The 16,555-nt window shown below is 42.2% G+C and overlaps 1 protein-coding gene across 1 annotated transcript in view; it reads right to left on the reverse strand.

Annotated features, from left to right (window-relative positions):
* Positions 1–8,775: 8,775 nt before the first annotated feature.
* LOC308333213 (potassium voltage-gated channel subfamily B member 1-like) overlaps positions 8,776–16,555 on the reverse strand; it is a gene marked incomplete at both ends in the record, with an annotated part of 46,789 nt that continues 39,009 nt past the window's right edge. Inside the window, one exon of the mRNA XM_080789446.1 lies at positions 8,776–10,509. Coding sequence (XP_080645572.1) covers positions 8,776–10,509 — 1,734 coding nt within the window. The remainder of the gene's footprint in view (positions 10,510–16,555) is intronic.

The following is a 16,555-nucleotide window of genomic DNA, read 5'->3' on the forward strand; positions in this document are numbered from 1 at the left end:
TCGCTGTGGCCTGTGCGTTGACCCTGCCTCCATGGCCCATGTACAGGAGGAACCCTCTCCCCTGGCAGCCAACAAGGAACAGTGGGAGAGTCAGCCACAAGAATAAGTAACTCACGGCCATCACTGTCATGGCCGCGAAGAGATCAGACGTCTACAGCGATCGTCCCCCAAATACTTGAAGCTCCAGACTAACCTCAGGTTTTGGATAGTCTTGCAAACTGTACACTATAGTAACTTGCTACCCATACAGATTGCACAGGGTGTGACACTGCCACATAAATGTGTGAAGAAAATAATATATTTCCTGTCCTAGTATGAGTATTGAAAGAAAATGAAACATAACATACTGGGTGATAACAAGGGAATATATTGGTTAAAATATGGGCGAGTGCGCTCCCGGTGCGCATTTCCGAACACACCCATGGATGAATGTTTAACCCCGAAATGATGTGTACGGGGAAAAAAAAAATATATGTTTTGTGGAGTTGAATATGGTCATATTCATTTTCTGTTGACAAAAAGGTTTGATCATAGGGGGAGCTGTGGGGAAAAAGCATGTTAGCAATAGCTCCAGGAAGTGAGGTACCAGGAACATCTATAAAAGTACAGGAAGTGATGGCCGCCAGGGGTTCCAGTTTAGGTATCAAATAGAGTGGTTGGTGGTGTTTTGTCAAAGAGACTCTCTTTTAAGGCCGATACTAAACCAGAATAAGAAATTGATAAACCACAGAGTAGTGGGGCCGGACAACTTTGAGATCTGAAGAAAAGTTTGGTCAAGGAGCATTTCTGAGGCTTTAGCTCTGAATCAGAGCTTTTGGACAAAAGGAGAACAGACTGTGGCTTCCTGACTTGAAGGTTGAGTGAGTAATATACTTCCCCCCCCCCTTTTTGTGCAATGCTTGTTTGGATATTTGATTTAAGAAAATCTACAAGTTTGGATTTCTTTTGGAATTAGTTTTTTGATACTTTACTCGGTGGAAACATTTAAAGGAACTTTGCATTGCGGGACTTTTACAGTTCATACAGTTTGGTTACAGTATAAAGAATTACTGACGCAGGTAAAGGGCCTTTATCTCTTTTAGTTATTTAATATAACTCTGACATACAATTTTATAGTTCTGATTGGGTAAGGGAAGCTAAATCTACACCATTATTAGATGTCTTGTTTACAATATTGATAAAATAGATTTTTGTCCCATCTCAAAATCTGGCCTGTCTGTGACATATTGCATATTTCCTTTTTATTAACAAATTCCCAATTAGTCTGCCTCCTTTTTATGGACAGTGCCATCCATATATCATGAACATGTCCAGTCAGCCGGCCCCAAATTGGATGGTTACTTGAAACCATACATTACAATTACAATTTAAGGGATTTAGCAGACATTCTTAATCCAGAGCGATTTACAGTAAGTAAAGTACTGTAATTTACAGTAAGCAAGAACAAAAATATGGTCATCATGAATCATACATAAGATAAGAACCAAACAGTTGAGCCTTAGTAGGCATACACTTATAAGGTCGCCGAGGCTGGGGCTAGTGCTACGGCAAGTGCTACTGGCTAAGATGTAGTCTGAAGAGGTGGGTTTTCAGACTACGGCGGAAGATTGGGAATAGAGTCTGCAGTTCTGATTGCAATGGGAAGTTTATAGAAACACTATTGTTTATAGAAACACTTTCCCACCGCAGCTTTCTCAGCATGCAACAGGCCCTGAGTAGGCCACCCGGCCTGGCAGAGATATGCACTCGACTTCCAACTTTTTTCTGTCATGATTGTGTCCTTAGACCCTCAGCTCTGTTGCGGCAAGCCAGTCCAGTCCAAGCCCTCACATTTTACATTTCACTTACAATTTTGGATTGAGTGACTCCTATATGCCCAAACTGCTATAATTATGGACCCTGACTACAGAATATCCTGTCTCCAGCTCCCTTCCTTCAGTAACTTTAGATGTATTGGAAACAATACATTGCAATGAGTAGACTGATTATGTTCTGGGCAACCAAAGCTTTTGTACTGTGCAAATTGCAATGTAATATTCCACAAAATGTATACTATTGAAAAAACTTTTTTTCTTTTCTTTTTGGACTGTATGGTTTTGGGAGAATCATAGCCTATGCTATTACAAATTACTTTGTAAGTCTACCACTGGATGGCGCTATTGCACAGATAATTGAGTCTGACGGTGACCCATAGGTTTGACCTGTAGGCTGTACTAATCCAGTACAGTTAGTATAGGGCCTAAGTGATGCTGATGAAACTGATCTGCACATTTTCAGAAAATTAATCTAGTCATTAACTCACAATATACTATTGAATTCTATTCACTATACTATTACACTATAATATTAATAATAATGATAATAAATACATGCCACACATAACTGAGGGCAAACTGAAAGCCTTAGTGTGAGGCAGCTTGATGTAGCCTACAAGTACACCCTTTGGACTGTAGGGGACAACCAACCCATGATGCTGAGTGCCATGAACTCCAAGCAGGGAGGTCCCATTTTGACTACATGCAGTGTATGATAGAAATCTCTCATACCATTAACTGCTTGATCTTCACAAAGCTTGAACCACCTGCAGTCGTTTCACTTCACTTAATTGTGACTCACCATGCAGCAGGTGTGTCCAAACCTTTTTCAAAGGGGGCCATATTCGAAAATATTAAAACACCAAATTAAGGGCCAACTACATCTCCACGACTGACATAATGTGCCTTCGGACTTTAACAAAGTCACATAGGGCCTACATATGCATCTCATGAAATAATGTTATATAACTATCATCATCAATATTTAATATCAATGGTATTTTGTTAGGTGTGCTGTGAACAAAGCACTAATTTAACTCAGCCTTTTTTCAGTCACACGAGACGTGCAAGGTAAAAACTGAAATAAAATAGCCTTTTTTTGACTGCTTCAGAATGAGACGACAAGGAACAATTAAGGAATCCTGACAAATTATACTCGGAAGTTTTTATTAATGAATCTGGGCATTACCAATGTAAACATGTTGTGGTAATACAAGTCAGGTATGAAGCAGAGGGCCACAGTATGGGCCACACTTTGGACACCCCTGCCATACAGCATACAAGCAGGTATTGATGGCCTGGTGCTTGTAGGGGCTTTTTCCAAGTTGTTGATCAGACTTTTCATTGACTGGTCCATTGACTGGTCTTAGCTTTGCTTGCATTTGAATGCAGGGAAACAGTTCCAAATTGCCCCAAAGCCTGTGCCTGTTACAGCATTGAAGTGAACATCTTTCTCCACGCAGCCCACCTGCTCCTGCTCCAGCGCCTGGGAAGCAGACGGTAGTCAGTTTCACAATAGGCTCAGCCTACAGAGCCTACCCTTAGACAACAGCACTGGTAGTATGGTATGTTATTATGATAAATCATCTTGTTTCATAAGAAGTTATAGGCAAGACTGGTATAGAATTGCTTTATTAATTGTCAGCCAGTAAAGGGAGAGAATTCTCTCAAAATGATTGTTCATTTTTCAATGCCGGTAATCTATAGTAAGTTCTGTAGGCCTACTTTTCTCACAGTTTAGTAGCGCTATACGTTGAACAAGAAAACCACAACAACTACAAAGTCAATTGGTACAAAGTATTAAACTTTACAAAACAGACTGCTCATCCTTAGCATCTGAGTAGCCTAGTTCCCTCCAAGTTGGGAAGATTTTCCAGATGATTGTTGATGATTGTTGTTTTTTGTCTGCAAATACTTCTGTGGCATGTTGTGCTTCAAGAAAGTCATTTACCAATCACACGCTTTTTGGAATTCAACTTAAAATCAGAATATGCCTTTATGTCTGTGTACTAGAAACCACTAAGTAAAAAAAGAAAAGAAAAATAAACAAAGTGGCTTGGGGTGGGATACTAAAATGACCATAACATTTGAATAGAGATTGATTTGAGGACACATTATACATATTCATTAAATTAGTCTGTTGTATGATGAATACAGAACCATCACTGTCATGCTTCCTTTGGCATTTCTTATTAACAGTGGCATATTAATAACTGACTATTCATCAGTTTGATGTTATTTTTAGCCAATTGGCCGTGTATTCCAAACAATTCTATAAACTGTATATTGTGTAACCACTAACCATTAACCAATCCCAATCCAATCACCGGTCATGGCAGTATTTTGTAGAATTTCCTGTGACCTGTAAATCCTTGTTATAGCCCTCCTCTTCATTACTCTTGTTGATAACAGCATGACACAGACATCTGCTGAAAGAAATCGCCTGATCTCTCACTTCATCTGTCCCAAAATGATATTTATAGTCACAAGGACATGATAATATATCCTAAAGCCTATAAGGCTACAGCTGTGTGTACTGTACTTACTGTACTACAGCAGGGGTGCCCAAAAGGTAGATCACGATCTACCAGTAGATCACAAAGGCTGTGCAGGTATAGATCACATGACATGCCCCTAAAGAATATTTCAATTAAATATATAAAAGACAATTCTTGGCATCTGCCACTTGAATTAAAGGTGACTTGATTGATTGACATCAAAAAGTGCCTGTCAGCTCAAATCCACAATGTAACATTTTGTTTTCAGTGTGGCTGTGCATCGGTAGCATTATAAACCCTACCTATTCCATTTCTCCCCCTCTTATTTCCCATTCCAAGTGCATTTGTCTTATATGTAATGCCAGCGCCGCTGTTCTAAAGCACCCTCGGGTACATATTTAAACTATTTTCACGTGGGTAGATCTTGTTGAGCTGGTCATTTTGAAAGTAGCTCAAGTCAAAAAAGGTGTGACACCCCTGTACTACAGTTTAACTGGAAAGCAAGTGGCAAGCAGCAGTGGCACTGTCTGACAAGAAGTGATTTTTCCATGTAATGTGTGTCACAAGCGACCTGTGTGATGGAGTAGGTTAGGCTGCCTCGATCCCAACTACAGTTTTGATCCATTCTACACAAAAGAAAGACTATCTCAAGAATGGACCTTTCACTATAAATGACAGGCATAGATGCATCATTCACTGACAAACATAAGGATAATATGTCCACTTATCTTTTTTTGTCTTACCTTCACTAAAGGGAAAAGAAAGTGAGTGGCAGATTTTGAAAGTCTGCCCAAGTACGACACAATAACATTATCATTCATCAGCCTTTACACTGAGGAGTGAGTCTATTGGCTGTAGTCCAATGTGAGGTAAAATAATGCTACACTAAAACCACCATCATAAATCATCATCAAATTAGTAGCCTAAGCAGACTCACAAATGTGCACACACACACACACACACACACACACACACACACACACACACACACACACACACTCACTCACTCTGTCAATTTGTCCCTATATTATTTTCACTTTACATTAGAATAGCTGAATGGAAGACACATTGTACCATACCGTCTACCTCTGTTACACACTTCCAGGCTCATTAGATCATGGTGTAGTAGGAAATGTGAAATGAGATGAATAATTCAATGAATGACAAAAGCTGAATGAATGAATTTGCATCATATTTACTTGTGCCAGTCTACCCATGCCCTTTGGAATATGCAGTAATGTTCTTTGAGTCATTCAATCATTCCAGATTCCATCCTTTATGAATGTTGGGAGCCATTTCAACTATCACTATGGAAACAGTCACTGAATTGAGTCTACACATGTTTGTTTTCAAGGACTGTCTGTGTAACTGAAAGTATAATTAACGAGAGAGAGGGAGAGGGAGAGAGAGAGAGAGAGAGAGAGAAGGGGGGGAAGAGTGAGGGAAAGGGATAAAGGCCTTATTTTGGTCATTATACACAAAGAAATTCAGAAAATGTGTGTTAAAAAGCTTTCAAATATATTCAATGATTTACGCTTTTCCTCATTAATGGCGTAAATAGCCGATCTACAAGCTCACAATGTGTCACGATGCAACACAGGTTTTTTTAATAGGGCTTAAATGGGTTAATATCAATCTGACAGCACAGTGACAAAGACCTCTAGTTAATTGCTAGACTAGACAGTTTATTTAATTGTTAATTGGGCTTCTTTACAGAGGCCACAGTGACAGACGCTCAGTAAGTGTTTCTTAAAGCAAAGGCACAAATACTGTTCATGTTTTCATGCAGAATGGCAGCAGCAATGGAAAACAGCCATACTAGGTAAAATGTTATATTTATTTCTCATTAGACATAAAGAGTGGATCCAGCACTGGAAATGAACAGTCTGTAGCATGCTTGTATGATATGATGTACTAACTAACCTAAAGAGCATCAGGGCTGGTCAACATACCGCGGTTCACATATAATGTTTGGAATCAGGTGCTACCAATGGGGAGCAGAATGTACATACATTAAACAGGCAAGGCCTTCAAAACACATGGTACCTCCATATGGTTTGTATGTGGGAACACATGGTACATCCATATGGTTTGTATGTGGGAACACATGGTACCTCCATATGGTTTGTATGTGGGAACACATGGTACCTCCATATGGTTTGTATGTGGGAACACATGGTACCTCCATATGGTTTGTATGTGGGAACACATGGTACCTCCATATGGTTTGTATGTGGGAGTTGCATGAAGTTGGATTTATGCATGTTGTCACAGACAGACTTAATTCAAACTCATACTCTTTGGTTCCTAGAGGGACAAACATTCACAATAATTAAAACAATAGCAAACAATGCAAATTATTCTATTACATCTTTCTCTAATGAATGCAACCCCATCAACATAACGTAGAGCACATTTTTAAATTTAAAACTATGGGATTAGTTAATATATTCATCTAAGAGAGTCAGCTCTTTAGAAAATATGTTGAAAATATATTTACCTCTTTTTGTCTTTGCCTTGTACAATAGATGTATTTCTAACTTTCTACTTTTTATTATGCACATTATTATGTACATTATTCACACTCCTACAAATCTGGAACAACATAGAAAATTGTTGGGTCTTTCCAGGTAAAATTATGCTGAACAGGATTGTTAAATCTATATGAATTTACACTTCATCAAGAAATGAACCACACGATGACCCCTCTGAACACGTTTCAGAACATTCTGAAATCATACAAAACCTTTTTCTCTCTCTCTGTCTCTCTTCCAGATTCAAACAACTCAGATTGTTTAGCCAATCTGTGGAACACATAAATAAAAATAAATAGTACTACAAAAGAAAAGAATCATATTAAGGTGCTCTGTCATACCAGGAAATGGGCACAGCATCACAGTGCTGTATTCTCTATGTATGTATTCTCTGCAGCGAAAAACAGTATGATGACCCTATATATATACTCTCTTTAAATAAAATGGAACAAAATTGATAATCTCACAATGAAGATAGAATATCAGGAATATAAACGGAAATAAATAAATAGAATAAAAATAAAATAAAATAAACTGTGAGTGTGTGCGCGAGCGTGCGTGTGTATTTATTTATCACATATACCCAGCCTTTATTTACCCTGGTTGATGGGAATGATAAATGGACAGAGAGGGACATACGTCGTATCAGCTAGATGTAACACCATGTCTATGATGAAAAAACTCAGCATGTGAAACATGGATTAAACTCAGCCGGCAGAAACCACCACCACCACACAATGGTAGTGGTAGAATTCATGGCGTAGGAGACACTTTTCCGGGTGCCTAGAATCGGAGGAAACCGCTAGCGGCCAACATAGAATGGCTGTTTACCAACAAGGGCAAGGCCCGCCAGCAGGACCCCTGCCAACTCCCTCTCCACACTATGGGGAAATCCCAGCAGGACTGCCATTTTGGAAATTCCACACATTGACAGTAATGTTAATGTTTTAATTAAATGAAAGTGGTGAACCGTTTTCTTGTTGTCTTTGTTAATGAATAAGGCTACGGGTATGTGATAAACAAATGATCACCTGGTATTCATCTTTGTCTTCCGTATCTTAACCAATAAGGGGCTGGCTGCATACGGCCTTGCCCAATAGCTCAGGCTGATACGTCAGCCCTCGGTCAGATGAGGTTAGGGGGAAGTTAAATTAAAAATATGGAAATATGTCTCTGCCCGACAGCGACGATATGGTATTTAACGAATATATACAGTATATATGAAAATTAATTATTGCACTCATACATTCATGCACGTACACAGACATGCACACGCATTAACATAAACACAAAGCATGGATGCCAGTATACATAAACTAAGGCCAGTTTTTCCGGATGGAGAAACATGGGAAGTATACAATATACTTCCCCCCTCAAACACAAATGGGTTATCTGTGTCGACGCCATTCTGCAGTCCTGCATTGCATTGCTTTCTGTGATTTGCCTGCAGCCTGTCTACACCATTGTATATTCCACCCAGTCTGTACCAGTGGTGTTTCTCAAGGGACCGCAAAGGATCAGAGGAGAATGTCCCAAGGGGCCATCATCAAACACTAGACATATCTGTGGCAGAATTTCCGTACGTGGGCATAGAACTGTTCTTGAGTGGCCATCTGCTAAATTGTTTTCGGTCCCTGGTAAGAGGACAGGACATCTATTGTATATCTATAGTTATATCAATATATAGATCTATTTATCTGTCTGTCTGTCTAGACATATATATATAGATATATATAGATATACTATAGATATGTTTTTACTTATTTCACAGAGGTCTGTCATTGAAATCTGTTTGTGTTTTTGGTGTCATCATCGGACACATTAACTTGAGAAAAAACTGCAGCTCCATGTGTGGATTTACTGTACATTTTTCTTCCTTCACTGTTTCAGATTTGATCTCTTTCGACTAAGCCTGGGATGTTGTCATTTTTAGACGTTAGAGCAGGGCTCGTCAGGGCTCGCCACATGGTTGTCCTGCCCGTCCAAGTTCGCCCGCCTCTTCTGAAGGCTCTCGTTGTGGTTAGACCCTCGCTGGTGGCCGGGGTTAGTGCTCACTTTAGGGCTGTCTTTTTCTAGGAGTCTTTGGGAGGGGTTGGCACCCGAAACGTCATGAAAGTGATCTTCCTCATCTGTGTCGGCGTCGATGAACTTGTTGATGGATGCATCGTGGAACGTGAAGAGGTGGGAGGTGTCTTTGTTGGGTGTCCTGTTGCTGGCGGTTGTGTACACGGAACCTTCGGGGCTCTGGTGTGACGAACTATCCGAGCCAATCGCTCCTGGTCTCCCACGGCGCGATTGGCTCTTGGGTGGATTTCCGTCGTCTCCCGGGATGTCAGAATGCGGGCTGTGCGTTAAGGCTCGCCCTGGCCGAGGCGTCATTCCTTCGTTTTCATTCTCCAGCGTCGGCTCCAGGCCTGGGTTGGTGCTGACCCTCCGCATGTTGCTCGCGGCTCCATAGCGGCTGCTCTCCGGGACGTCGGCGCAGCTGATGAAGCTGTCGATGCTGGATACGCTTTTCATGTGTTCAGCTCTCGTGTTGAGCTCACCGGGGATGCTCAGCATCTCTATCTCGGTCCCCTTTTGGACCGCTTTGGCAGCCGGCCGTTTGTCTTTGTTGAGGTCAGGTTGGGAGTGGGCCTTGGACATCTTGTTGTACATCTCCTCCAGCTTTTGTGCATTCAGATGCTGAGGGCTGGAGGGCCTGGCGTTCTCCTGGAAGCTGGGTAGGAGGGTCCTGACAGGGACGGCGGCCTCCATGGACGTATTCATGTGCATCTCCTGGTAGTTGGAGTTGTTGCCGTGCAGTTTCTCCTTCCTTTTCTCCGCCCCATCCTCCACCAAAATGTCCACAAACTCTGCCTTCCCAGCGAAGACATCTTTCATGTTCATAGACACGATGCTACCGTTCCTCTTGGCCCGCTCAAGGGCCTCCCGCCGTTTAACGGCTTTCTCCTGCCTCTTCTGCTCCCTGTAGAACTCAGAAAAGTTGTTGACTATGATTGGGATAGGCAAGGCTATCACCAGCACTCCGGCTATGCAGCACAGACCCCCGATTATCTTTCCCAGAAGAGTTTTGGGGTAGATGTCTCCATAGCCTACCGTGGTCATGGTGATCGTAGCCCACCAGAAGGACGCCGGGATGCTTTTGAACTTGGTGTCGTCCTCGTCCTTCTCTGCGAAGAAGACCAGGCTGGAGAAGATCATGATTCCCATGGCCAGGAAAAGGATGAGCAGTCCCAGCTCGTTGTAGCTCCTCCTCAGGGTGAAACCCAGAGACTGGAGGCCCGTGGAGTGGCGCGCCAGCTTCAGGATTCTCAGGATGCGCATGATCCTGAAGATCTGCACCACGCGGCGGACGTTCTGGAACTGCAGCACGCTCTTGTTGGACTCTGTGAGGAAGATGGTGACGTAGTACGGCAGGATGGCCAGAAGGTCGATGATGTTCAGGGGACCTTTGAAGAACTTCCACTTGTTGGGCGAGGACAGGAAGCGGAGCAGGTATTCCATGGTGAACCAGGCGATGCACACGGCCTCCACGTGGGCCAGTTTGGGGTTGTCCGTGGTCTGACCGAACTCGTCCGTGGTCTGCAGCTCCGGGAGGGTGTTCAGAGACAAGGCAATGGTGGACAGGATGATGAACAGGATGGAGATGACGCCCAGGATCTGAAAGACAAAGTCAAAGCACCACACATATTACTGACATGAACATGGTTGGAAGAATACGTCACATTTTTTTAATGTAATTTAGTTTCCACTCATTTTGGGTATTTTCACTGTACATTTGCACAATTCTATATTAACACTGCCAGTGGTGATATTCATACTACACGTAACCCATAAAAACCGGGAAAGGGTAGCGCAAAGAGAGCGAGAGAGAGAGAGAGAGAGAGACGTAGCTGTAGCGAGATAATGGACATGAGCAGCAGCAGTGAGTGCTTTGGATGTGGCCGTTCAGGTCACTGGCTCAAGAACTGTCCCAATGCTGGAGGGCGGGGACGTGGCAGGTGCCGGGGAACAGGCAAAAAGCCAAAAGCTTTGCGATAAAGTCAAGTGTTACAGGTGTGGAGAGATCGTTCACGTTGCCGTGCATTGCAGTAAATCCAATGAGATGAACTGCTACAACTGTGGCAAGTCGGGACAAAAGAGTGTATTGAAGCCACAGCATAATCAGTGCCCTTATAGTTGCCCCTCCTTTTTTCTGATTGATGGTTGGTTGTATTATTTTTCTCTGAGTCCTCTTCACTGGCCAACGGTTGGCTAACAGAGGCTAGTCCCAGGCCAGTGAGCCTCTCGACATGTAATACAAAGAAAGGGGTGAAAGAATATCTTTCTGCATTCAATACAAAATGTTTTAGTTTGGTAGCGGTGTTACGTATAATGCTTTGTTAAAGAAAACCCCCCTTTCAAAGCAGCCACTGGTTGTCAGAGATGAATGAATGGGACTAAACACATGTGATATATAGGACCTCTGAGCTTGTGGAAGTGAGTCTCAGTAAGAAGGGAGTAAATGGAAACCTGAACTTCCATGTAGGGTTATTTTGGTTTTGTTTTAGCGGGGGAAGATATGAGTTGGCCAAGAGAGTATGACATGAGAAACCGTTGGAACACGATGCATCTGAGCCCTACAAGCAGCAAAGTGGGCGGTAACAAACCACATGTTATATAGCAAAGGTATTCCATTTTGGAGGAATCAAAAGAATCTTAAATTCTTTTATAAAATAAATAAATTGATTTGGGAACATTTAACCTTGGAGGAAAGTAGCATCATGAGCTATATAAGTTGTCGGATCAGAAGAATTAGGAGTTATTTGGGAACGGAGAATGTTTTCACAGAAATGTTATTTTTGTACAATATCACTTCTGTAAAAAGTCTACTGTAAAAATACCATTTGCTTGTACTCAGTTTTTAAGTCGGAAGGAAAATGCAACTGAAGTCCTAGATAATAGAAATGTAAACAAATTTTAAACTATCAATAAAGCTGGAGGCGCACGGGGGGAAAAATAAATGGGAATTTGGAAAGCATCCGTGACCGTATCATTTTATATTTTAGCGTTGGCTATTCAAAAATAGCAGATATACAATGTGCAATTTTTTAAAACATTGTTTTATTTTTATCTTGAATGTGCGAGAACTACTGATTTAGAAGGCAATTGTATAGAATCTGTCTCCGGTCTTCATTTGTTAAATGAGTTTGCACTCAGCCACCAAAATTGGCCAGTTTAGTGACTTGTTTTGCACTTATTGAAAACCTGCTCTGCTGTTCAAGTGGGGAAATAGCCAGAGCAGAGGGTGAACATTTTGTACACTGCATTTGGTGTCAAAAAAGCACAGTTAGCATCTTGACATGCCAAATATAGCTGTGGTTATATAATCTACTGATTATTATGAACCAGAGGACCACCAACCTGTCTAAGAATCAACCTGGGGACCACTGTTGTTGTGTTGGGTGGGGGTATGCGCAGTGGCGTATCCAGGAATTACGTTTTGGGCAGGCAAGATGTGTTAATTGTCGTCTCCCCGCGCACAATCGTAGCACTAAAGGTTTTCAAAGAGATATACCTGCCAGACGAGTAGGATACAAAGGCTGAGAAGGGGAGAATTGCACCACTCAGTTCACACAGGTGTGATTTCTTCTCATTGTATGGATTTTGGCCAGGCCAGAAATGGATTTGGACAGGCGGACTCCTGCCCTCGCCTTATTGTAGATACGACTCTGGGTATGCGTGTGGTGTGGGGGGGAAAGCTTGAAATTATATGATGATAACTTAAGGGCTTGATTTAATGAATTAAATCATGCCCTTAACAGTCATTATTTAGTCTCTTAACCTTCTATACAGTAACCTTCTATACAGTATATTAACTCATGTTCTACTGATATACTGATTGTAACTGAGCAGACACATGTGATTATGTATGGCCACATTTCCTAATAATGACTCAAACAGTCAATCCAGTACACTTTCCCCTAATCCCTTCTTTTTTTTCTCTCATTCAATTTTTATTTGTTTTCTGATCAGGCAAAAACACAGTATAATCATTTCAAAGTATACAAAATTGAACTCAAAACACTCTCTCACACACACACACACACACACACACACACACACACACACACACACACACACACACACACAAAACCCCCTCCCTCCCCCCATTCTATTCACAGAATAATCAACCCACAACACATCCATTACATCACCGGGTCAGTAAGTCTTTCAGGTCTGATATTAGGTCTGTCCACATTGAAATTGTGCCCTCTTGGGCCTGATTAATCCTTGCCGATGACGGTTCCAGATAAGCAATGTCCAGAAAGCTTCGCAGCCAATGTGTTTTGGAAACATCATGTGGAGGATTCCGGCGTTGGGCTATGATCTTTTTGGCTGCCGTAAGCCCAGCCAACCAGACTTTGCGTGTCTTTGCCGTAAGAGGTAACATAGTATCATCGTTTAACAGATGTGGATGGATCCATCGGAAATTGTACTCCCAATAGATCTGTCAATGTCCTTGTAACTCTTCCCCAAAACTCGAAAATCCCCGGACATTCCCATACCATATGAACAAATGAGCCCAGGGTTCCTGGGGCACAGAATGTGCAGTGTGGGTCAGGTGCCAATCCCATTCGGTGACTAATTCTCTGCGTTACATACGCTCTGTGACAAAACTTAAAATGTATATACTGATGATTTGGATTCTTTGATGCCACATTATTCCAAATGACCTCTCCCAATCTACTTCCCGCCCTTCATCAGCTATATCCCTATTCCAGACCTCCATTCCTGTCGAGGGGGCGTATTTCTGGGCATTTAGTTGATCATATAAATATGACACGATTTGTTTAGGGGCATTTTGAAATAGCCTAATCCCTTCTTGAGATTCTGTGGAATTTCTTCACCTCCAACTTCCCATGCAGCAACATTGACACGTTATCAATCGTACTGTAGGCCACCAGGTAATTTAGTGAGCTGTTTCTCAACTAGTCTTCACTTTCCTACATTACTGAATCTGAGTCTTGGACCACGTGCACTACCTTCACTGACCACCAGTTGAAAGCCCCTGTACTAAACTATAGAGCGTCACAGTCCTCTTTCATGACGACGCCAGGCCCAGGAAATGATTCCCAATGCATTTTTCTCATAGACATTTCAAAAAGTATTTATTTAAAGACGGTTACGCCGCGGACAAACTCGAGTTGTGACAAATCAACACAATATTCTGGACCAAACAAATAATTACAAAGAAGAAAAACAACAAAAAAGTGTTGTAACCTGCCGTTTTTTCTTTCTAATTCTTTGTTCGGCCCAATTTTTTTTTGTTTATTGTCATGATTTGTCACGACAAGAGTTGGCTTTGTACGACACTTAAAAGGTCTTTAAATAAATACTTTTTGAAAAGTCTATGAGGAAAATGAACGGGGAATCATTTCCTGGGCCATGGTAGGGGGCGGGACTGCGACGCTCTATACAAGCTGAAGAATGAAGACAGTTATACCAAAATTAATTGTTTCAACAATGCCAAAAGTGACTGATGTTAGTCTGCCTCAAACGTTACCATTGTACCTGCTTTTTACTAACACTAACATTACAAAGATGCCCAGAACATCGGGATGAACCTGTGTAGTTTATGGCTGCTCCAACAGTATGGCAACACATAAAACACAAAAGTCAAAATATCCACCGCAGTGGCTGAGACCAGAGCCATAGAGTAATGGTTGAGATGAAGCAGTGAAAAAGATACATAACGTCAGTCTTACCCAATACCCAATCTTTCTGTTTTAGGAGCACAAGGCTGCTGTACTTTATACCTCATACTTTCTAGTAGAGCACCTTGACAGCATATCCTATATTACTTGGAAGCAATGATGCACCTTGTGCACAATTAAGTTACTTAGTTTACTCAGTCACAACTCTGCGTTGCCCTTTGCAGGTGCTGCTGAACTATAGATGCACCTTTTACCTTGTACTTTGTTTCTTGTACACTGTATACCGGTATATTTTTTATACTGTATGCTTTGTCTCGTAATGTACCGGTAGTGTGCTTCACTGCCTGTCTGTTTTGTTTTTATGTGTTGTGTGGGGACTGCGGATGAAATGTAGCATTTTTGCTCATTTTTTGCTTATTACATAATGTTCATGAATATGCTTGTCCCGTCGAAATAAACAAATAAAGTAAAGTAATCCATCAATTGCCATGTAATTAGAAAACCACTGTCCTTAATTTAATTAAATATACTTAAATATACTGTACTGTGATTCATGTGGCTGTGTACTATACACAGACCGGAAGTACAACAGTACCACACCAGACCTCAGTGAGCCTGGCACTAAACGATAATGGGCTGAGCCCATTATCTTGTAAACATGGCACCGTGGATTAGGGAGGCTGGCTGGCTGTGTCACACACACACACACACACACACACACACACACACACACACACACACACACACACACACACACACACACACACACACACACACACACACACCCCTACTGTATTCTCCCTCCACAATCCAACACCAAGGTCAAAGTGGTGGCTGCATGTCCAAGGCCAGTGGACAGTAGGATTATGTCCTCGTACCAATAAGCAGACGTAAGCCAATTAAACCTAGCCTACACATACCTAGTACACCTTGGCCTTTTGGAGATGAACTAGACTATACAGTAGGTATAAAGACATCCGGTTGGGGAGGAAGGGTGGGGGCTAGGGAAAGGGCACTCCTGACTAAGGCATTTCAAACTCGGCAAAGCAGTACAGTATATAAAAGGGCAGACGGAAATTTAAACTCAATCAGAGCCTTCCCTTAAAATAGCCTGCCTCCGGTCTGGTTCCCCAGAGGTCTAAGTGATGGATGAACTCGCTGAAACGCAACCCATTAGAAGCAGATTTCCCTGCTATGAAATAATCGTGCCGGAGAGACTACAACAACAAATGTCAGTTTGGAAGCAATAACATGACCCTTAAAAGTAACGGGGAAAAGTCACAGACTTCGTTTGCAGCTCCTGTGTGTGCCGCTTTCCAATGGACTCTGATTTTGGGGTCAGTTACGTCACCACAGAACCCTGGCTGTCGCGGTTGGAAAAAAAAGAACACGTAACACCGTTTCTGCGGCCATGCAGTCGGTGGTTGATTAGGATAGGATGAGCTGTTGGCTCCTGAGCGTCTGCGTTCTAAAACAGGACCCTTAGGTTTTCAGTGGAAACCCCATGCATCAGATCGTGTTTAATGTAGCCTGACGCATGGCTAATGAATCGTGCAAAATACGAAAGGCGGCGTTGAAACCGACCCCAGGTGCGACATGAGTGCGCTAACTGTTGAGGGGCAATTGAGGCGTGACTGGCTCCACCCACCTCTGTCACTTCTCTCGTGTACAACCACACCTTTTCACTTCCAGGCAGGGTGCCAAATCCAGCCAGCCATGCAGAGAGGGGACGGGAGACTTCCCAGGGCAAGTGTGTGTGTGTGTGTGTGTGTGTGTGTGTGTGTGTGTGTGTGTGTGTGTGTGTGTGTGTGTGTGTGTGTGTGTGTGTGTGTGTGTGTGTGTGTGTGTGTGTGTGTGTGTGTGTGTGTGTGTGTGTGTGTGTGTGTGTGTGTGTGTGTGTGTGTGTGTGTGTGTGTGTGTGTGTGTGTGTGTGTGCGTGTGTCATATATACATATGTGTGTTTTTCAGTAAAATAGGAACTGAATTTTGGATCTATGCAGATGAGGGTG

This window comes from Protomyctophum bolini, assembly GCF_963924005.1.
Source record: "Protomyctophum bolini genome assembly, chromosome: 2".
Lineage (NCBI taxonomy): Eukaryota > Metazoa > Chordata > Actinopteri > Myctophiformes > Myctophidae > Protomyctophum > Protomyctophum bolini.